The sequence below is a fragment of the Triticum urartu genome, chromosome 7, assembly GCF_003073215.2.
Source record: "Triticum urartu cultivar G1812 chromosome 7, Tu2.1, whole genome shotgun sequence".
Taxonomy (NCBI): domain Eukaryota; kingdom Viridiplantae; phylum Streptophyta; class Magnoliopsida; order Poales; family Poaceae; genus Triticum; species Triticum urartu.
Window position 1 is genome coordinate 330,895,700 of NC_053028.1, and position 24,181 is coordinate 330,919,880.

The window sequence follows — 24,181 nt, forward strand, 5'->3', positions numbered from 1 at the left end:
CCACGCTCCGGTGCCGAACGTCGTGAGCAGGGCCTCCCCTGTCCTTCCAGCACCACCATCCTCTCCCCCTCGACCTTGCGGAGCCACCCCACCTCTCAAACATGATCGAGAGCCACCGTAGCTCGAGACCCCAATCCTCCCGAAGCTACCGTTCGTCGCGGAGCTCGCCGCCGGCGACTCCCTTCGTCCCTGCCAGCCCTTCGACCACTGGGAGGACCGCCCTGGACTGGCGGATCCATCCCTGCCCTCGGGACCCCGTGGGGAGCCGCCGTTCGTCGACGGCGATCGTCGGAGCCCCGCCTCTGCTCGGCCAGAGGAGGAAGGAGGCACGGGCGACTGGTCAAACCTGACCAGTGGGCCCAAGGGACCCACTGTCAGCGACACAGCGACGACCCGCGCTGGCTTAAGTGGAAGCGTACTCCACTGATTACGTCTTCTCTAAAAGAAAAGCGTAAGCTCCCCGAAACGTTTTCTTTTTCTGATTTTTATTAAAAACATATTTTTGACTAAACTTTGACTGGCTATAACTTTTTAAATATAAGTCCAATTGACTTGATTCTTTTTCTATTTTTTCTCAAATTTTTTCTAGTTTATTTTCATATTTATTTGAAAAATTTCCAAGCAACTTTTTTGTACTGTTTTGAAACTATGTGTTAATTTAGATTTTCTTAAAATAGGATTTTTGAAGAAGGAAGCAACTTTCAAAAGTGCACTCCCACTTGCATACTCTTGAAGGCAAGCATTCTAAACCATGGCATAATATTTGTTGTGTGTCATTTGATGCAAATACGACACCACCTTGACGCGAAGTATTCGGTATTTTATGTGGTGTCATGATCATACTCATGAGTGCATATCGATGATTCTGTGTTGTTGGAATTTGATATGTTTGTGATAGTAATCACCCTTGTATGCCTTTTATGCCTACCGGAGGGAATCCGGGAAAGCCTCTGTCTTGGGTAGACATGAGCTTGTCTCTAGTTCTTCGTCGAGACGGTTGTGTCCGGTAAGGCATGCCGAGGTATGATGAGTGGTGATTCTGTCTGATTGGTGTGAAATATATTTCTTATGCCTATCATGCAGGAAATGCTTTAACCTCCTGAGTCGACCATAGATCGAGTCTTGTTCCAGTAACCCCCATACTTGTTTCGTACTACCACTCGTCCCTACCATAGGTAGGGTATGGTTCAGTAAGTTGTCAACCCCTTCCTAGCACACACCGTACAGAGAGGCCATGGTGGAAGATACCGGCTGCATCCGGTAGGCATGCCACCTGGTCCGGGGGCATGGGTGTTTTCGGTTGGAGCCGAAGGGGGTAGCTCCCCTAGTTTGCGCGCGTTATAAATTTTGTGATCCCATGCTATTCGAGGTTGTAGCCTCCCCACTTAGAGTTTCGCTTAACAGGTGTCGTGGGTGATTCCAGACACTGATAAGTTAGGCTGGTGTGTGCAGTCAGGTGTGTTTTCAATTAAAAGACCGTAGACAGAATTAGTCCCAATGGACTAAAGGAATCCGTTACTCGTGGGTAAAGAGTACACCCTCTGCAAAGATTATATCTATTCGAATAGCCGTGTCCATGGTTAAGGACTACAGTCTGGGATGGGTCAAGTGTCGGTCTTAGTGTCGGTCTTGGAGGAAAGATTGCTAAACCATAACATGGATCATGACTTGTGACTCATGATGATTATGATTACTGTTATTATGGACTAACCATTTACATTATTTGAATATCCCTGGGACGGTTCTACCTCCTGGATATTCACTGTGATTGTTCTCATATAAGCCCTTTATGTGGTGTCGCGGAGACGCCCGACTGTGGCATGCTTGTTATTCATTTACTTATAAGCCCTTTATGTGGTATCGCGGAGACGCCCGACTATGGCATGCTTGTTATTCATTTACCTATAAGCCCTTTGTGTGGTGTCGCTCAGACGCCCGACTGAGGCATGCTTTATATTATTATCCTTTCGAGGCGTCGCTTCAGACACCCGATCCGTGTATTCTAATTCTACTCTCTGACTACATATTCATATTTGACATGAATAACCTGCTTGCGTGCATCATGGATTTTTATTTCGTGACTAACGTTGTGATCATGGAATATCTCAGAGCACGATTACCATTTGTTATATTATACCTGTGTTCATAATGTTTGCGAGTACATTCAAAAGTACTCACTGGCTTGTCCCTGGCTATTGTCTTGGCCAGATTTCTTGCGTGGAGAGGAGCGTTGCGATGATAGCCCGGAACCTACGCAATGGTGATAGCAGCCTCGCGAAGATAGGAGTTATCCAGGTCAGCTGTTCATGTGGGAAATGGAGTCCCATAGACGCTGATGAACCACAAACCGCTTCCGCCATCAACCACTAGAAACCATTTGTTGTACTCATAGGCCAGGATGGTCTTGTACTACACATTTTGTATTTTGCTTGGAGTTTCTGTATCAAGTTGGTGTCTCATCAGCTAACAGTAATCCTGGGGTTGGTGAGCACAAGGGCCATTTTCTGGGAAATTAATATCCCGAAAACCCGGTCCTGACAGGTGTTTTGGCTAAATGTGCATTCTTGGTTTCCTAAGCAAAAGCACTTCGCGCTTTACAACTTGCAAGTGATCCATGATTGCAATGTTAATTCGCTAACCCATCGTTGGTACATCATCTCAAACTCTGTTGTGAAGTATTGTAGTGCAATTGCACAAGTGGAGAGGTTTCCAATGAGCGTGTCAATAAAGATCCTAAGTTTTGCTTCTTGCTCTACAAGTTGGTCAATTTATTCATGCACTCACTAGTGTAACTTGATAATCATCATGTTGTATAGCTACCACACGCTGCCTTGTTGTTCCAAAGAACGAGAGCGGGCCATTCAAGTATATGCATTGTTGAGGCACATCTTGATTACCAACATTTGCACATACTGATGCATTGTTGGACTCTAGTAACATTGAACTTGTTACTTCATGTTATTTATGGACAGATTGTTGGACTAGTAACGTTGAACTTGTTACTTGCATGTTATTTATGGACAAACTGTGCTACTGGACACAGGAAAAAAACCCGAAGAGGGCGTTTGATGGACAGGGTTCCATGTCCGCGGACGGACGGTGAATCTGTTTTGCGGGTTGGAGATGTCCTATGTTAGGAGCTAGGGCCGGTTCTAGGGCGGAGATTGTAGGGGGGGTATGGAGGAAGACGAGGTCGAGGGCGCGGCGGCCGGCGGCTGGGCGCCGTCCTTGCGTGGTGGAGAAGAGGTGGTGGCGACGCAAGAGGCGGCTAGGGTTAGGTCTCCCGGCTCCCTAAGGGAAGCCGAGCAAATACTGATTGCTTCTTGCTTGATTAGATTGATACATCTCCTCTCCTTATATAGAGAGGTTTACTTGACTCCTAAGAAAACGATCCTAATAAGGATAAGATAATTGGGCTAAGCCCCTAATAATGATAAGATAACTTGGGCCACAACTCATTGGGCTAAGCCCCTAATATGCCAGTCATAACACTTCTCCCCGCCCGCACAAACAGCTCGTCCTCGAGCTGTAAGGTGGGGAAGCGCTTGTTGAACTCCTCGAGGTGATCAACCAGCATCAAACACCTTCGCGACAGCTGGGGCGGCCAGGTCGGCGGCGACGTCCTCCGGAATGTAGTCTGAAGCCTTCAGGTAGAAGAGTCGTGGGCAGACGTGGTCGGGCATGTAGGGCTCGTCGCAGTTGAAGCACAACCCTTGGCAGCGGCGCTCGAGTAGCTCGGCCGAGGTGAGCCGGTGGAACGGGCGCGCCGCGGTCACGGCAAGGGGTGTCGCGGAAGTCTGAGCAGGCCGAGCCTGCGCGGGAACATCTGGCCAGGGTAGCGACCCAGCGGCCCGGGACGGTGATTCCTGCTGGATGGCCACCGCGCGGCGCTCGAACGCGCGGGCGTAGTACATGGCCGTATGGAGGTCCTGGGGTCCACGAAGCTCCACGTCCACGCAGATGTGATCCGGATGTCCACCGACGAAGAGGTCGGCCCGCTGCTGACCCGTCACGCCCAATGCGTGGCATGCCAGGGCCTGGAAATGGTCAGCAAAGTCCTAAACCATGGAGGTGAAGGGAAGGTGGCCTAGCTCTGCCAGGTGGCTCCCGCGGATCGTGACCCAAAACGAAGGATGCAGAGCTCGTGGAGGCGCTCCCAAGGGGGCATGCTGCCCTCATCCTGCTCGAGGGCGTAGTACCAGGTATGTGCCGCGCCGCGGAGGTGGTAAGAGGCGAGCCAGGTACGCTCTGAGGCGAGGGTTCGCTGCCCGCGAAAGAACTGCTCGCACTGGTTCAGCCAGTTGAGGGGATCCTCCGTGCCGTCATAAGTGGTGAAGTCTAGTTTGGCAAAGCGCGGCGGTGTCTGAGTCGGAGCGTCGTGGACGACTGGCTCGGAGGTGCAAAGCAGCGAGGATTGGGCCGCCCGGTCAGCATGGTCGTGGTCCGTGGAGTGCCCCGCCGAGCCGGAGGGATCGCCAAACTGCAGAGTGGGTGCCGGCGGGTCTCCAGCCGACGTGTAGACGGGTGGCGGCGATGATCCGGTCAGCTAGGCCGGTATGGGGGACGGTGACGGCGAGAAGCGTACTTGCTGGATCAGTACGCCTCCCTGCGTGGGTGACCCGGGCCCTGTGCTGGGCGGGGGCGGGGCCGGCAGCTGCGGCGGTACGAACCCGGGTGGCGTGGGGGCGCAGCAAGGGCCGAGGCTGGCCACTGTGACCATTGGGGCGCGGCAGCGGGCGGCGGTGGGGCCGGCAGTTGGAGCTGCGGCTGCCCGGACCCAGGAGGCATCAGGGGCGCGGCGATCGCCGAAGCCGGCCACTGCGGCCAGTGGGGGGCGACGGCGGGCGGCGGCTGACCGGGCCAATGGTGGTGTAGAGGCCCGATCGGCGTCATGGTGGTCGTGTACCAGGGGAGGGCGGCCGGCTGCAAGGGTGGCGGCTGCCCGTAGGGCCCGGCCAGGTAGAGGCGTATGCCCTGGACGGCAGTGACGAGGTCGTTGAGGATCCCGGTCATCTCCGCCGGCGAGTAGATGGCGACGGGCGGCGCGGTGGAGGGCGGCGGCGTCTGGCCGGTGGAGTCCAACGGCGCGGTGGGGAGAGCCAGCGGCGCAGTGGTGACGGGCAATGGGGCGGTGGTGACGGGCAGCGGCGAGTTGGGTGGTGGTGCAGACATGATCGGAACCGAGCTACCTGATACCAAGGTGTTAGGAGCTAGGGTTCTGTCGGTTCTAGGGCGGAGATTGTAGGTGGGAGATGGAGGAAGACGAGGTCAAGGGCGCGGCGGCCGGCGGCTGGGCGCCGTCCTTGCGTGATGGAGAAGAGGCGGCGGCGGCGCAAGAGGCGGCTAGAGTTAGGTCTCCCGGCTCCCTAAGGGAAGCCGAGCAAACACTGATTGCTTCTTGCTTGATTAGATTGATACATCTCCTCTCCTTATATAGAGAGGTTTACTTGACTCCTAAACAAATGATCCTAATAACGATAAAATAATTGGGCTAAGCCTCTAATAATGATAACATAACTTGGGCCACAACTCACTGGGCTAAGCCATAATGATAAAATAATTAGGCTAAGCCTCTCTTTTTTTTCTTGAATATGCACGAGTGTACATATCATATATTAAAGAAGAAGGGCAAAGATGCCTCCACAGTTACATTACAAGCCTGTATGGCCTTACAGCCCGTACATGCTCCACTTACACGATCCCATATCCTACTCCTCCCTACTCATCCACCTATGTAGTCCCCCCAGAAACCCCTCTAGGTTCCCTTTGAACAGGCCCGCATCTGCCCATAACGCGCACTCAGATTTTACCTTGTGTATGAGTCTCTCCACCGACGGTGACGCGCCGTCGAACACGATTGCATTATGATGCTTCCATAGCTCCCACAGGACTAGTAGCAAGATAGTATGAATGTCCTTGGTGCCGAGGTAGTTGTCTCCTCTCTTGGCACACAACCACTCCCCAAGCTCATCCTCATGACTTGGCTCCCAAGCAAGCTTACCCAAAGCTTCTCCAACCACCGCCCACACTGTTCTGACGAAGACACATGTGAGCAGCACATGGTTTAACGTCTCCGGCTCCTAATCACACAACGGGCAAGCAGATTGGTGCGGTAGCCCTCTCCTTGCTAGTCTATCTAAAGTCCAACACCTGTTTTTCAGGGCCAGCCATGCAAAGAAACGACATTGCAAAGGTGCCCGGCACTTCCAAGTCAGCTTCGCCGTGGGAACCACCTCCCGACCCCAAAACCTGGCTGCATACGTCGAGCGCACCGAGAACTGCCCATTCGCATCCCAAGTCCAAGTGAACTCATCCTGCTCGCCTGGCAAAGGCTCCCATGCCGCGACCCTCGGCCAAATCTGGAGGAACTGCTGCAGCGATGCTACATCTAAATCCGGGTCGATGTCCATCGCCCACCGCCCGTTGGCTGCCACTTGCCCAACCATCCTAGCCCGACGAACTCTCTTCGGAATCCTCCTGTACAAGTCTGGAGCCATTTCCTGCATCTTCAATCCATCTAGCCACCTATCTTCCCAGAACAGGGTGGATTCTCCATTCCTGACGTTGACCCTCAAAGCAGCTTGGCAAACTTGCATGGACTCGGCCGGCACTTGTATTTTGAACTCACTCCAAGGTCTGCTCCCATATGCACGTGATAGCCATGGCCACCGCGCCTGCATCGCCGGATTCATCCAGCGCAAATTGGGGATGCCAAGGCCACCCGCCCACTTGGGTGCACACACAGTCTCCCATGCAACGGCACAATTGCCCCCGTTGGCCTTTTCCTTGTTACACCATAAGAACCCTCTGCACACTTTGTTCATCACCATAATCGTTTTCATTGGCAGCTCCAGAGCCATCATCGCATGTATCGGCATGGCACACAACACTGACAAGACAAGCGTCAGCCTTCCACACTTTGCGGCATTAGCGCGGCCTTCCACTTAGGCAAGCGGCTCGCCATGTTGTCCACCAGGTACTGTAGCTGTGCAGCGGATTGTTTCCTTAGAGCAAGAGGCAATCCCAGATACTTGATTGGGAAGGCCCCAACCGGGCATCCCAGCTCATTCGCGGCCAAAGCAATCTCCTCCTCCGTACACCTAATCGGCAGGGCTGCAGATTTTGTCATGTTAATTCGCAGACCAGAGGCTTCCCCAAACAAGGCCAAGATTGCCCTACAAGCTTCCAAATCCACCAGCCTTGGCTTTACGAACAAGACCACATCGTCCGCATATATCGACAGCCTTTGCTTCATGCCCCTCGCAGCCAATGGTTCCAACACCCTTCGGTGCATAGCTACCTCGAACAACCTCTGAAGTGGCTCCATAGTGAGGATGAACAGCATAGGAGAGAGGGAATCGCCTTGCCTCATCCCCTTTCAGTTGTAGGTAGTTTCCCCTGGTTCACCATTCACCATTACTTTGGTAGTTGATGTGGCTAAGATTCCACATATCCACGCTCTCCACATGGGGCCGAAACCAAGTTGCTGCATTACTTCCAACAGAAAAGGCCATTGCACCGAATCAAAAGCCTTAGATATGTCCAACTTGAGCAGCACCGCAGGACTCCTCAACGCATGCAGCCGTCGTGCCATACACTGAACGAGCATGAAATTATCATGCAGCGACCTTCCCTTCACGAACGCGCTTTGATGGTTTCCCACCAGGTTCGTAAGATCCACCGCAAGCCTAGTCGAGAGAACCTTTTCAAAGATTTTGATAGCACCATGCACAAGATTTATCGGCCTGAAATCTCCCACCTCCAACGCACCTTCCTTCTTCGGCAGGAGAGACACAAGGGATTTAGTGATTGCAGCCATTCCCCTCATATCCTCACGGTACACGCAGTCCATGGCTTTCATGAAATCCACTTTGATAATGTGCCAGCACACGGCGTAAAACCTCCCCGTAAAGCCATCCGGCCCTGGTGCCTTGTCCAAGGGCATGGCCTTTACCACGTTCTCCACCTCTTCTAACGTGAATGGCTCCTCCAAGTGCGACAAGTCCCGACGTGGAAGATCCAGCTGATCCAGATTTAGGGTGTGCTCCCGCTGTTCCCAATAGCCGAAAGCCTGTCCATAATACGCATCCACCGCAGAGGCAACCTCCTCATGTCCCGTATACAGCCTCCCATTGTATCTAACCGATCGTATCACATTTTTCCTCTGCCTATGGCTCGCCTGTTGATGAAAAAGTCTTGTGTTTCCATCCCCCTCCTTTAGGTGTAACAATCTCGACCTTTGTCTTGCAATTGATCGTTCCAAAGAACATAGCCCCAGAAGTTTTTGTTTCAACGTCTTCCTCATCTCCCTTTCCATGTCCGAAAGAGCCCTAGAGTCCATTGCCACATCCAGCCTCAAAATCACTTCCATGGCAATGGCAATCTGCAACTTGACATTGCCAATCCAACGGTCACTCCAACTTTGTAAGGCTTTTGCCGTGGCCCTCAATTTATTGTGTAGCGTAACATAGTCATTGGACGCTGCTGGCGTTGAGTCCCAAGATCTCTGCACTATCTCCATAAAATCTGGCGCCTTGACCCAGAATGCCTCAAACTTGAAGCGTTTATGCATCCCAATCTCCACATTCATATCTAGCATTAAAGGGCAATGATCCGAGATCGCCATCCCAAGGGCAGATAAGAAATAAGCCGGGAACGCAGCATTCCAATCATTAGAGACAAAAACATGGTCAATCTTCTCAAGGGTTGCATCCTGCCTTTCATTCAACCATGTGTACCGGCGCCCATTAAGGTACAACTCCTTCATTTCAAGTCTATTCAGCCTCGCCCGAAACCTTGCTAACATTCTTCTCTTAATTAAGTCATTGCTCTTGTCCTCCTGCTTCGCAATTAAGTTGAAGTCTCCTGCTATCAGCCACGGCCCTGCGTGCAACTCCATGATGTCTGCAAGCTCTTGCAAGAACTTCACTTTGGCCCCATCCTCATGCGGACCATACACACGTCATCCACCACTCCGCGGCCCCCGACGACTTTACAAGCGCCGTGAGCGAGTTGTTTTGATAGTGTGGATTGGATAGCCTTGTCACTGCCTCGTCCCAGGCCAGAAGAATTCCACAAGATAACTTGGCCACAACTCACTGGGCTAAACCCCTAATATGCCAGTCATAACAGTAACATTACACTCGACTAACCAAACAGTTTACGTTTTTGGTAGATGCCGTTTACATTCCTAGTGTCAGAGATGCATGTGCGTTCCACAGACAGCAATCATTGGAAAATAGCAAAGTCATTAATGAGGGCGAAATAGAACATGTTACAGAAGGATAGCAGCAACAGCGTGCTATGGTATTTTCATTCGGACGGAAAACCAAGTCATGACAAGAACAAATGACACACGACACCTGATATGGTACTTCAAAATGAAGTTCTATACAACCAAAAGGTGGATCTTCATTATGCCCATTATATGTACCTCCAAGACGAAATAGAGGCATAAATCACACCATGTTGAAGCATGAAAGAATTTTTACAATAAGGCTTAGGTTAGATCATCCTCATCGTCCTCTTGCTTCTTCAGCTCATTCTTTGCCCTCAGCAGCAGTGTCGTTTTCCAAGGATCCTGAACAACAAATGCAGTCACTCCAAATATACACAACTACACACCTTACCAAGATATAAGTTGTAGTTTCAGTCGAATGAATGGCATGAGTTGTTTATTTTTACATGGTTACAGAGAACAAACTTGCAGCATGCCTTGACCATATAAATGACACACCAATGGGTAAGACTAAAAACCAGAGTACACTACAACATACCAGGCGTGTCATGCCGTCAAATTCCTTGATGGCATCAGTAAATTTGGCAACATCTCCGTCATCCATTGATGCAGCAAGATCCTACAATAAAAACCCAAAATCCTAGATAACTATCACTATACTTCATGATAACCAATGGATACAATTTTTACTATTAAAGCCAGGAAATGCAATGATCAAAAGGGGCAAGTGTTGCAACGGAAAGGCAAATAAATGTTGTATCATACAGCTAAAAGTTTGTATTCACGAGTTCCTGAGAAAGTCGGGTCGATTTCCTGCAAATGGTAAGACAACTTTAGAAATAAAGCAATGGCAGAAAATAACTGGTTGAGATTTCAACAGAGCAATATACACCTGGTATCTCTCCAATGAATTTTGTATAGCAACAGCATCAGCTCTACATAGTTGGCAGATCCCTGCATTAAGGAGGATGCCTCTGACACTATACTTCAGCAGATTGTTGTTAATTGATTGACGAGCAATTTCTTCAAAAATCTCAGTTGCCTTTGGGTACCTAAAACATAGAAATTGGCATGAGAGATAGCATTGAATGTTGTAGTGACACAGTGCGAGTTAAATACATACTCCCTCCGTCCGGTGAAGAGTGTACATCTAGAGATTTTAGGACAAATTATGGAGTGAAGCAAAAAATGCATTGGAAAGGTGCAAGCCACCATCTCTCTCCTCTTTAATTACTCAACCCCCAATGAGCTAAGTGCATGTAGAAATTAAGAAGACCATGCGTAGATTGTTGTTGGTCTTGATTACCGTGTGATGAGAGAGGTATTTTTCTACTTTAAAGTGCATTGGGAAAATAGAAGTACACTCTTTTGTGGACAAATTTTGAAGCCAAACGTACATTTTTTACCGGACGGAGGGAGTACTCACTCGGGTCACTATTGAAGCTGTCGTTTGAAAAAAAAAAACACTAGTAATATATTTACATCTACAAATATTTGTTGGATACTTTAGTCCCAAACAAGCTGGGTTAGGCTAGAGCTGAAACCCATAAGATCTCAAAACCAACTCATGGTTCTGGCACGTGGATAGCTAACTTCCACACGCATATATATATCAACGTGCCACCCCATTTTATCTCCGTTAAATGCATGCCTCGTGATCTGTGCGACCACTATGTATCGTCTTTTCTCTATCGGGATTGAATTAATGAAGCATGCTAATGATCACACTAATATATTCAAGCAGAGCATGTGTCAGACTATTGGTATCAAAATCTCAAAATCATTAATACTTAAACCATCTAATTAAACTCAACACAGATGTACAAAAATGATATAACTTCATAAGTTTCTATAATAATACAAAAAAGTTGGTTCATGAGTAAGACTTAGATTCCCTAAAAAAATTCCCCATGAACTCAAATAAGATCCCCCCAAAATGGATCGATGCGTATACACATAATCAACATTGCATTTTGTTACTACTCAGTGAATGAACTCATCTTGGTGCAATTAGAAAAACGAAAAATTAATCAATGGCAAACCTAAAAGATGCTACACGGATCTCAAAACATGATCAAACGGAAGCTGGAGGGGTGGTATAGGCCCCAGGTGGCAAAGACATATAGTAATGCTATTCATCAAGATATACATTTTCTTACATTCTCCTTTGACTTCCAGTGTAAGAACAAATTTGCGGGACGTAAAAAATATATATAGGCACCCCAGAGTATCATAACAGAAGTGAACAAATGAGGATACCAGATAGATTAATACCCACAACCTAGAAGGCTAGAACAAAAAAGACATGCTCATGAAGCATAAATTTGAGAAGTATGCTAATTCAAGAAGCATAAATTTCTGGGCAAATCTGCAAGACTATCGCAGAAGCTCATGACCTTGAACTCTGAAACCAATTGTTCCAGGTTCTGACTTGTATCAAGCTAACAGCACATGAAAGTAGTCTTACTGTTCCAACTGCGCAGCAATTTCTGCAACTTTCTGCTTAATGGTGTTTGATTGAGATGTCTGTCCTTCACTGTCGAAAAGATCAGCGGCCCTTTCTAGGTAATCTGAAGCCTTCTCCAAATCTTGTTCTTGCTGATAAATCTCACCAATGTCCTGAAAATGCACAAAAATGAGATCTCTCTCCTGCTGAAATAAGTCTTCATGCAATGATAAAGATTGATTGAAAGGAAGGATTTACCTTGCAGTATCTTGCAGCCATGCTCAATCTACCAATTTCCAGAAAAAGATTAACAGCCTGGTCTAGCGCTTGCGCAGCTTCTGCATAAAATGGAAACATTTGTAGAAGCTAAATGAGAAAGATGGAATAAGAATAAAAGAAGTTACAGGGAACATTAAACAGCACACATAATGAATGATATATGCAACAAAAATGAAATTTATATTTCCCTAGTTTCAAATGTTTTCAAGATTCCAATCTTAGAGATGCAATACTTTGGCTCGGTTTGGTATACCAGTGGCTTGGTTAGTTGGAAGCTCCTTAGGATGGTCGTACCTTTTCATCAGGTGTAAAACTTTTTTCTACTAAAACTAGTAAGATTTCCCTAACTCCAAATTACACAGTTCAGCACACCGATGATAAGTTATGTTCAATACTACAAAGCTCTCAAAGACTGTACTCCTTCTAACAAACATTTGCTTTGATGAATTATAAATTCATTGGGAGAAGTTCAAAATATCATATATCAGACGCATATCAGTCAGGCCACCCAAAAAAGGATGTGACTGGGATATCGGTCGATACTACTGGTATATCGGTCTATACACAGTATCAGCAGCCAGCTGATACCACGATATCGTCAAATACAATTAGGACAATGACTGGGACTGGATAAACAGCTAAGTTTGCATAAAATCACTAAGTACTTTATGTCCTTAGCAGTTGGCACGATTCATTCCCTTGTTTATTTTTGTAGTTAATCAAGTTGACTGAGGTTAGATAGAACTTCCTTTCAATGGCTTTGAGAATGGTGGTAACTGGTAGAAGTATAAATAACTGGTCCAAAGCTGATCCAGTTTAATGGAAGAGAGTTGTTATTAAATCAGAAGAAGTGCAGCAAAATTGGATCACGCTGGTTCTGATGACATGAGGTAAGGAAAAAAAGTACAGAATCGAAGAATTTTTAAAGGCGAAGGATATGTATCATGTGCGGTAAATTGTAGAAAGAAATACCCTGAGGTGAGAATTTTTTGTAGCAGTTTGCGGCTTCCACATAAGCTGAGGCAGCTTCATGCTTACTATCACCCTGTCAAGCATGGCAATAAGCAACATAAACATCTCACTGAAATTGCACCATTGATCAAGATGACAAAACTGATAACTCAGATAACCAAACCAACCTTCAGATGGCAATTAGCAATCTTGATATACACAGATGCAGCTCTGTTCCCTGCAAACCAAGTTGGTAGCAACATCGATAGAATAAAGGGATGAGTGCTTAGACACTAAGCCATTAAACAAACTCGGAAATGCAGAACAAGGGCAGTAGTCATACTCCAATGCATAGCATAGTTACTCAATTAGTGATTCGCTGGGTTCATGGTTTGCAAGTTACTACCTCATACAAATCTGGTTCGCTAGGGGGTATACATCTCTGTTTCGCGAATCAGAGCTAAGGTTCGCAAACCCACTATATTCGATTCGATATTCGCCACCAGTATGCATATCGATACATAAATACTCTTTTCAGTGGAGTATAATACTCAGGAAATAGCAGAGAATATTCTAGCCCACCAACAACCTTAGGGCCTAATCGTGACTCTCATCCAGCTGCCTCACATCCTGCTTACTCCAGCCGCTGCTACTCAACATATGTAGAGTTGCAACTTACCACCACATCCATGCTTGACTGCAACCTACCACCGCATCCATGCTTGACTGCAACCTACCACCGCATCCATGCTTTACTGCAACTACCCGTTACCTGTGTCCCCTCGGGTAATTACTCTGGGGCTGTTTGGATATCGCCCACGCTGACCCCGCCAATGCATAGGCGAGCCAAAATATTGGCGCTGCTTTTTGCCGCCCATGCCCTGACCGATAGTTGGCAAAAAAAATGAACTAGAAAGCTGAAGGTAGTCAGGGCACGCCAAAGAATTGGTTTCGATCCAAACGACACCCATGTGCCCGGTCAACGCCGATATTTTGGCTTGCCAGCCTCGGGCGTCAATCCAAACAGCCTCTCTATTACGAGACAGGGATGGGCCAAATGTATTACCCAGCAGATGGGACATGGACGGGGATGGGACAGTGTTACCCGCCTTACCCGTCTAAATCTGACTACTGGGCACCTTAAACCCTAGCTCCTGCCCATCTAACTGGAAATTTCCAGCTGCCCGAGCAGGCATGCCCAATAAACACCTGAACCCCTAGCAACCGAGCCCAAAGGCCCCCAAAAAACCTAACCTAGCCTAGTCCAAAGTCTAAATTGATATTGTGTAGTGTGCTGCTAGTGCTGGTGCAGGTTTACCCGCGGGGACGGGCTTGGGTTGCCCCTCAGCTCCTCCCAGCAAATCGCCTATTCTTTTCTCCCTGAAGGCGCCTGCAGCTGGGTGACCACAGCGAAGCACGGCAGTACATTGGGCCAAGCAAAGGGCTGAGCTTCAGAGATACACTTGGAAACTGTTTAGTTGGCGTCTGGGATTCAACTTTTCTGATTGACAAATCATGGTATGAATCGACACTTCAAGAGCAAATCGGATGCAAACCGGAGGGGTCTCAAACCCCGATCTGGATTCAAAACCCATTCCCCGGAATCCGGTAACTAAGCCCCAATGCTTTCCAATGACACAACTTAAAGTTGAAGCCAACCAGACCTATATAGACACAAGACAACAGAACTTGCAACCCTAGTCGGAATCTCTACTATTTAAGGGGAGTTTGTACGTCGTTTGTTTCGTCCCCTGCAGTCATTAATGCGAAAACAATCTGGAAACTGAACGCCGAATCAATTTTGAAAACAAGCCATTAATGCAATTTATCAGCTAGACAGTTAATTAGATGTACAGTTAATTAGGTCCGTTTAAGATGTTTTGCGACGAATCTATTTGGAAACCGAGCCATTAATTAATAGGTCTGCTTAAATAGGGGTTTTTTCCAGCAGTCTAACTCCCTCTGATCCATAATAAATGTCGCAGTTTTAAACTAAGGTCCCTTCGACCCATAATAAGTGTCGCAGTTTTAAACTAAGGTTGCGACACTTATTATGGATCGGAGGGAGTAATAAAAAGGGGAGCTGCTTCATGGCTCGCCGACCCTATAATCCCGAAAGGAGGGAATAACTTCACCCATTGTTGTTTTTCTCACGCACCAAAGTATGCCAACCGATTTGTCTACGTATAACAGAATTAGGCTTTCCATCTAAATAATCAATAGATCAGGCAGCAGCAAGTGTTTCTACGCTAGGGCTTCTACGCCACCACCACATCTCCCTCTACTACTTTATGGTCGGCTCCGACGGCTATGCACTAATTGCTCATCAACCACAGACACAGGTGCCTCATCGACCACGGAAACAAAGGTGGCTCCCCCACGATGACACTGTCTGGCGCCCCGGCTGCCTGCACAGGCGGCCGTGCTAGGTCGCGCAACAACGCTTATTACCCATCAATCAGCAGGCGGCATGACACACTAGCGTCCCCTTCCGCTGTTGGCGTGTGACAGAGCACAAGGAGACCTGGGTGGTTGGTTCGAGCGACAACCCCAGGATCGGATCTAAAACCCAACCTCACCTCTCATCTCGCCACCCTTCTCCGGGCAGGAGCTGGCAGTCACCAACATCGTCACAGCCACCATGGCCAAGGACAATCTTTCACACGCCACCACTCTTCGATATTGTTTCATCCCGCAGCAACGCACGGTATTTAGCTAGTAAAAGTAGACAACTAAGAACCTGACCTGAACTAGAAAGAGAGCGCCAACATATGTATATACATGTGGGATAAGTCCACCAGATCCCGCTCATGGAACCTTATAAAAAGAGTTGGAAATCAAACCAAACCGCACCGCACAATCAATTCCGTAGCCTCCTCAAGCGAAACTATCAAACAGCTCCCTCCCCTCAAACTCGAGATCGGCACAAGAGAATTGGGCGTCAATAATCTAAACACGGTTCACTGACTAACAATAACACCAGATTACGCGGCACAATAATAGATCCACAGCCCAAAAAACTCATTTTAACCCCAGCGGGTCGCCGGCCAGGATCCTGCCCAGATCGACCGGCAGATCTTGCCCGTGTAGAGGGAAGAGAGCGTAGTGAAATTGGGGGCAAAAGAATCCGCCGATCGGGGACGGCGCGGTAGGAATGGGAAAGAACGGAGGCGTCGTGAACTCACAGTTCTTCGAAAGCTTGAAAAAGTTGGCGGCCTTATCGTATAGGTCGGCGGCGTCCTCGTACTTGGAGCCGAAGAGCCCCCAGCCGGAGAGCTTCTTATCCGCCTTCCTCTCCGTGTCGTCACCGCGCGCCTCGTGGTCCCCCATCGCTGCCGACGGGCCGCTGCTCCGATCGCTTGTGCCGGCGGCGAAGCGACAAGATTTGTTGCGGGGGAGGAGCAGAAAACGAAGGGAGAGGAGGAAGGGGATCGGAAACGCAGCACGCGACCCCGCAAACAAAAAAAAGGAAACGCAGCACGCGACCCCGCAAACAAAAAAAGGAAACGCGGCACGCGGGCCTGTAGTGGGCTGGCCTAGGAGCCGCGAGGGGGCGGTTTACTTCGGGGTTTTTTTTCATTGTCTCAAAAAAACTTCGGTTTTTTCAAGCGGGTTTTCTAGCTCGGCCATTGAACCTAGTGTGCCCGACGTGTGGCCACAGACGGGGAAGATGCATATGTTGAACTCGGGCAAACTTGGATGAAGAACAATCAATTCTTTCGTGTGCTTGGAGAGTATTTCAGGCAAAAAAAATTATGTTTTGTAAGAATTGATGATTTCATAAGCCTTTGCCTGTATAGATACGGCCAACAAACTATGATCTAATTTTATTCCTCTTTAACTTTGTTTAGATCATCCCTTGTTTTGCAAGTCGTGAAATTCTGAATGTCGCAGGTTCTAATTCGTCAATATATGATGGTTGAGGGTCACCTTGGAATGAAAAATGGATTCAACTTCTGGGTTATGATCAAGAATGAAGAAGATCAAACCTTATTTTCTATTGCCCCGGTTTGGGAGGATTTGCCACACATAGATGCTTGATGCGGGGACGAGCATCGAGATACACATTCTCCACCACCCCGAACTTGACATCATGGTACGCTTGCCCAACGATCCAGTGATACCCCGTGTAAGTTTTCATGACCATAAATAGGTTGAATGAGCAACCTTTGTATTATATTACCTATTGTAACCAGACCCTTGATTACATGTAATTTGGACAACTTACTTCATGGGGTCCTTCGAAACTCATAGAATTGTGGACACGAGGCATGTCACTGCACGCATGACGCTTTCTTGGCAAGAGTTGGATGTGGTTGAGACACTTGTTCAGGAGTACAATGTTGGCATGTACGATGTCTCATTTGTGCAATTCGTGCATACCTTGAACAAGAGCAATGTCAAGAAGTCACTCCTAATATGAACTGTATTATCTATGAGGTAATATCACTGGTGGCGCCTAAACTTGCCCTGGATGTTCAGTTTGGTGCCTCAACTTGTAAAATACACGTAATGAGTGCTAAAACTTGGCAATTTGGTTCAAATACGGTGCCAAAGACGTTTGTCTACGGATTCGCTGCTGACTGGGCTTGACAGCGTGGCGTGGGGCCCCTTGTTAGCCACTGAAGAGGCGTGCCCATTGTATTTTTTCCAGAAAACACCCTCGCTTTAACATTTCTCACGGAAAAGCCCCTGGCTCGGCGGGACAGGGTCGACCGCACTGGATACTGAATATAGTGTTAAGTACAGAGTAGAAGGCTAAATCATCAGTTGTCTCTGACCGTCCCACTGGCTACTAGCACAAGACTTGCACACCCAGGTCCTGGGTTCGAATCCTAGGACACCCGTTTTTGGAATTTCTTGTAACATGTTCAGTTTGTGAACAATATAATCACTGGAATTTGACAGCATCAGAAGAACTGGATATTTTTTGCAACATGTTCAGTGTGAACAATATAATCGCTGGAATTTAACAGCATCATAAACTGTTCTCCAATAACACATAAACTTATAAAATCTGACAGCATGAGAAACTAATCATCAGTAACACAGTTACACTGAATTTTAACGGCAAGAAAGAATTTTAACAGCAAGAATGACAGCAGATTCAGATAACACTTCAAGACTAGAAATTGACAATACATGAACATAACACTGGAGCTATAAAACATACTGAAAGTGCCGCATGCCAACATAGGACACCCTTTTTTGGAATTTTTTGTAACATGTTCAGTTTGTGAACAATATAATCACTGGAATTTGACAGCATCGGAAGAACTGGATATTTTTTGCAACATGTTCAGTGTGAACAATATAATCGCTGGAATTTAACAGCATCATAAACTGTTCTCCAATAACACATAAACTTATAAATTCTGACAGCATGAGAAACTAATCATCAGTAACACAGTTACACTGAATTTTAACGGCAAGAAAGAATTTTAACAGCAAGAATGACAGCAGATTCAGATAACACTTCAAGACTAGAAATTGACAATACATGAACATAACACTGGAGCTATAAAACATACTGAAAGTGCCGCATGCCAACATACTTAAGTGCAGTACGTGTAAACTGACATGTTCATTACATCAAAATAGGCCTCTAAACAAATAGACCAAGTTCATTGGTGAACTTAGTTGCATTCCATAAAGTTCAGTCATGAACTTCTGCATCCATGATGGGCATCTACATGTGCATGAAGTCATCATCCCACTCATCCCCTCTTGGTGCATTTTGCGTGATTGGCTCTTCCTCTGCTGCCACATGTGACCTATCTGAATCAGGTCCAAACATCAAGTTCCAGAATCCAGCCCCTGGTCCAGTCCTTCCTCCATTGTCATATAGAGTTCCTCTTCCACCATTTCCTCTTGCACCTCCTCTTGTCCTTCCATTTCCTGCAAGCATGACAATTGAGAAAATTAGAACTGATAACAAATGACAACAATTTCATTCTTGCTGACTTGTAGATTTCAACAAAAATTACACCTCTTGTAGCATTTCCCCTCCCACCTCCTGTAGCATTTCCTCTACCACCTCCTCTAGCTTGCCTCTTCCTGCCTCTTTGTATTATCACTTGTTTGGTGGCTGGATTGAGGCACATCCTCTAGAATATCTTCAGTAACACCCCTCCTCCTACCTCTTCCACTTGACATAGCAGTTGTCATGATCATCATCCCCATCTTCTATGTCATAGTCACTATCATAGAAATCCTCATCTGTCTCTGATTCAGCTGCATTTACTCCATCTTCTTCCTCCAGTTCTTCATCAGCACAACCTGAGGATGAACCTTCCCCAAAAAACCTCCTAGACCTCCTCTTATTTGGCACACTTCTCTCCTCGGGACAGCTATATTGCTCTTTTCCCTTGCTTTCTTTTCCTGGAGTAATGACCTTTGAAAGTACAGGAACTCCATCAAGTAAAATATCATCTCTGAGAGCACTGTCAAATCTCTCTCCATGGTCTACAATCAGTAACAAGTTCTTCTGCTCTGTAGTTGCTGTTATCATTGCAAGGATATTTGCATCACATGTCAAATTTCTTAGCCCATCAACCAATGTCTTTCCAGGCTGACACCAGTACACATCAAGCTTCAAACAATCTCTGTCATAACCTAGCTGCTGCAAAAAGTCATCAATCCATAACAAGGACCATGTATCACTATCACAGTTGTCAAACCATGCAACTTCATAATCCATGTAGGTGTTGTTGTTGTCAGTTCCACAAAAGAAACCTTTGTGATGTATCTCAACCGAGAAAAGACCATCAAAAGCATCTGAAATTAAAATTCAGTTGAGGAGCTGTAAGATAATTTTAGTTAACAACAATACATTTTCAACAGTATGCAGCACTTCATAATACAGTACAAATAGTTCACTCAAACTAAATTCAGTTTGAGTGGAGTTCAAAAAATGCATCAATGTTGTTTGGGTACTTGCCAGCAATGTTGTTCTCCTACTACATTAATTCTATAGTTTTATTTCCAACAGTATGTAGCACTGCTGACCTGCATTTGTTCAAAAATTCAGTTCAACTACTATCCACATGTTCAGTTAAGGTACTATAGAAAGATTCAGATAAAGCTACTGTCGAAATATTCAGAGAACCCACTGTCCAAAATTTCAGCAAACGTACTTTCTTTTTCAGATAACCTAATCGTTCTAACACAAGCAAATCTTAAGTAATGTTTATATGCCCTCACTTCAGATTCTTCTTCGTCACCAAAATTAGCCAAATAAAGACCCTTCTAACCCGACCAAACCCTCTCATATAAACCCTAGTTTGAAAAGCCTGCGAGTCATTGCGCATAGGGGTTTTAACTCATAATCATCTACCAAACATCAGCGCACACCAGAAACTTAGAAATTGCAGGCTTTTAACAGAAGGCGAAAGCAATCTTAACCCTACCGTGAACACGGGAAAGCTGGGTCGAGAAAGGCGAGGTGGTTCTCACCGTAAGGAGGGGCTGCATCTCCAGGAGCACGCCGACGGGGCTCCGACATCCTCGCCGGCGGCGATCAATGCGATCGCCACGATCCACGGGGGCGGCGCCTTCCCACGATCAGAAGGGAGAGACAGAGGAGGAGGAGCGCTCGAGGCAGACAAACAGGCATGTACCGATTTGCCAGATGCAACGAAACATGAGGTGATATGGAAAAAGTTGTGCGGGCTGCCCTATCCCGCCGAGCCAGGAGCTTTTCTAAGCGAGAAACATTAGTCCAAGGGTTATTTTGGAAAAAGGCCAGCGGCGGCACGGGCACACGCCTCTCCAGCGGCACACGCCCCACGCCACGTTGTCAAGCCCAGTCAGCAGCAAATCCGTAAACAAACGTGTTTGGCACCGTATTTGAACCAAATTGTCAAGTTTTAGCACTCATTACGTGTATTTTACAAGTTGAGGCATCAAACTGAACATCCAGGGCAAGTTTAGGCACCACCAGTGATATTACCTCATTATCTATCAACTTATTCATGTATTATTTTTAAATTTAATATATACATATATATAGTGCTTACCAATTGTGTTCTTGCAATAGGAACTCACAAGACGTGTGGTGCCTTGGCAATGCAGGCCTAGCATAGTGGTGATATGGGAGTTATTGTCTATGACGAGACAGATATAATGATGAGGACATCCCCAGTTCACCTTGTTTGTCATCTTCGCATGATAAATCTCGGTTACAATGCGCTCCTAGCTGATCATAATTCAAATATTCATGAGAACTGTATACTACCTAAATCTTGTGTGCTGGCTTTGCTCAGGCACAATGTTGAGGATAAGCATCAACTTTCAGCTCATGACAAAACAAGTTCTACAACCCTTGCAATAATTCTGAAGAAAGCAAGTTTCACCTTTGATGTAAGCATGTTTTGGTGACACTTCAGGTATGAATAGCAAGACATCTCAACCATCTACTATTGCACACACAGTTCCATAATTCTTTCCATAACTTGTTGCATCATGTCGCATGAATATATGAGTATCTAGCATGTGTGGAAGGCCAAAATGGACAACATATGAACTCTACTTTCAGAAAAAAAAAGCAAATTGTGCATCATTTGGGGTCTTGGATCAAAGGATATGAGAGTTCCAATGCAAGTTGTCCACAGCACTAAATGTTGTGTGAGGCTCCATGGTTTGCTCCCTTTTCCAGCTGGTTAGTATGAATTTGAGCCCCTCTTTTGGACTAGTTTCACACCTAAGCTAGGGGGATTGTTCCTAGTATAAATACCCCATCCTCCACTTCTACTTTAGCTCTTGGACATTAATGCTCAATTTGATTTCAACATAGGTTAGCTAAGTGCTACCAGAATCTTGTTTGAAAGTTCACTTCCTGCTTAGCTCTTGTAGTCTTGCCTTGTGAGAGGGTAAACTCACTTTGTGATTTTACAATAGTAGTCGTTGAGTCAGTGACCAGTTCGTGCTTCCAACTTCTTGTGTGGTTGCGTGGATTGGAAACTAAGAGTGTGGTTGGATGAATACTTGTTGGTTGTTGCATATGCAATAGTTGGCTTCGGTCTTGTTAGGTTGCACTACTTCTCTCTACCCAGCAGCATTGTTGGCTGGGATTGAGGGTTTCCTTCTTACCCTTCATGTGACGTTGATTCGTTTCATCAAGCAGATCCTCCATGAAGATCGGCAACCCCGTATCGCATAACATGCACCCACTCGACATCGCCAGAAGATGGACGCCTTGTCGTCAATGGCTGGAAGATTTGCGACCTCTACGACTTAACGGAGCTTGGAGACAAGATAATTGGCGTGCTCCACCTAGGACATGCATGTCGTGCCCTTTTTCTACATACCATCGCTAATGGGTGGGTGACGAGTAAGTGTCTTTAGAGAGTCGAACATGCATGTCTCTTTTGATTATGGTTGTATTTGTTAAGTACTCCCTTCATTCCATAATGTAAGATGTTTTTGACACTAGTGTAGTGTTAAAAAATGTCTTACATTATGGGACGGAGGAAGTACTATATATGGTTGTATTATTAAGTACCTTGTGTTTCAGAATTGCTACGGTGTATGTACTATGTGGTAGTTAATTATGTTGAACATGTGGTCTGTTTAGATTATGATCCTATGCTAGTAATGCCAGATTTGATTTTTGTAGCCCAAAATAGAACCGTGGCACCATATTAGGCTACAAAATGTTGCATTGATCCTATTTTGCTACCATGGCATCATAAGGAGGTCTTTGCCTCATAGATGATTCCATGGTAGCAAAATTGGATACAAAATCTTGCCTAAAATAATAAATGTTTTCTATGTTTTTATTTGGGCAATTGTTCACTAGTGCAGAAAATGATAGTGTCGGTGTGCCAAAAACCACATTGCTGGCATAGGAGGTCCACGTCACTAATATGGCGCCATTGTTAAAAAAATACTGATGGCGTCGGGCCCCACGCCATTGGTATTTTACATACTGATGGTGTGGCATTGTTCGTCACACCATCACTATGTCAAATAGCAATGGCGTGCACATGCATAGCATGCCATCACTATGTCAAATAGCAATGGTGTGCACATGCATAGCTCGCCACCACTATGTCAAATAGCAATGGCGTGCACATGCATAGCACGCCACCATTATACACAAGTAATAACAATATTTACATAGCCTCCCACGCCACCACTATGTATTTACTGATTTTTTAAAATTGTGTACAATACATGCCTGCAGTCAAATATTTATGTATTCATCTGTATATTCTAATATGTACATTTAGAATGTATACATTGCCAGAGATCCACGAGTCTAACACACCGTTGCGTCGCATTGTCGTCGTGTGTACAGGTTGTCGTTGTCGTAGCCTCTTGTGGATGTCGTCGTCGTCGCTGATACGTCTTCACCATATCTACTTTTCCAAACGCTTTTGCCCTTGTTTTGGAATCTAATTTGCATGATTTAAATGAAACTAACCCAGACTGACGTTGTTTTTGGCAGAACTATCATGGTGTTGTTTTTGTGCAGAAATAAAAGTTCTCGGAATGGACCCAATTTTTTTGGAGAATTATTCCAGAGTATATAAAGAATATTGGAGCCAAGAACCACCGGAGGAGGGCCCCTGGGTGAGCACAACCCACCAGGACGCCCCCCTCCAGGCGCGACCAGGTGGATTGTGCCCACTTGGTGGCCCCGCAAACCCTATCTCCAACTCCTTAAATACCCATATTAGGAGAGAAAAATAAGAGAGGAAGAATTACCGTGTTTCATGATACAGAGCCGCCGCCACCTCCTGTTATTCATCGGGAGGCTAGATCTGGAGTCCGTTCAGGGCTCCGGAGAGGGGGATCTTTGATCTTCATCATTACCAACCCTCCTTCACCGCCAATTCCATGATGCTCCCCACCGGGAGTGAGTAATTCCTTTATAGGCTCGCTGGTCGATGAGGAGTTGGATGAGATTCATCATGTAATCGAGTTAGTTTTGTTAGGGCTTGATCCCTAGTATTCATTATGTTCTGAGATTGATGTTGTTATGATTTTGCCATGCTTAATGCTTGTCACCTTGGGCCCGGGTGCCATGATTTCAGATCTGAACCGTTTTTGTTTTCACCATTATATCTATGTTCTAGATCTGATCTTGCAAGTCATATTCACCTATTACATGTTATGATCCGTAAACCCCAGAGTGAAAATAGTTGGGATACTTTCCGGTGATGACCGTAGTTTGAGGAGTTCGTGTATTCATCATGTGTTAATGCTTTGTTCCGGTTCTCTATTAAAAGGAGGCCTTAATATCCCTTAGTTTCCTTATGGAC

At 46.3% G+C, this 24,181-nt stretch overlaps 2 protein-coding genes across 2 annotated transcripts; both read right to left on the reverse strand.

Moving 5' to 3' along the window:
- Nucleotides 1-9,231: 9,231 nt before the first annotated feature.
- LOC125521907 (alpha-soluble NSF attachment protein) lies at nucleotides 9,232-16,400 on the reverse strand. Its single transcript, XM_048686968.1, has 9 exons — nucleotides 16,100-16,400; nucleotides 13,103-13,152; nucleotides 12,936-13,008; nucleotides 11,943-12,022; nucleotides 11,706-11,857; nucleotides 10,131-10,290; nucleotides 10,004-10,051; nucleotides 9,777-9,857; nucleotides 9,232-9,580 (listed from the first exon to the last, which is right to left on the reverse strand). Exons 1-9 carry the CDS (start codon nucleotides 16,242-16,244, stop codon nucleotides 9,500-9,502), a joined length of 870 nt encoding a protein of 289 aa, XP_048542925.1. The 5' UTR covers nucleotides 16,245-16,400; the 3' UTR covers nucleotides 9,232-9,499.
- A 1,990-nt stretch (nucleotides 16,401-18,390) lies between these two features.
- On the reverse strand, nucleotides 18,391-20,558 carry LOC125520933. The gene is made up of 3 exons (XM_048685976.1): nucleotides 20,370-20,558; nucleotides 18,904-19,691; nucleotides 18,391-18,812 (listed from the first exon to the last, which is right to left on the reverse strand). The coding sequence occupies exons 1-2, from the start codon at nucleotides 20,416-20,418 to the stop codon at nucleotides 19,051-19,053; spliced, it is 690 nt and encodes a 229-aa protein (XP_048541933.1). The 5' UTR covers nucleotides 20,419-20,558; the 3' UTR covers nucleotides 18,391-18,812; nucleotides 18,904-19,050.
- Nucleotides 20,559-24,181: the final 3,623 nt, after the last annotated feature.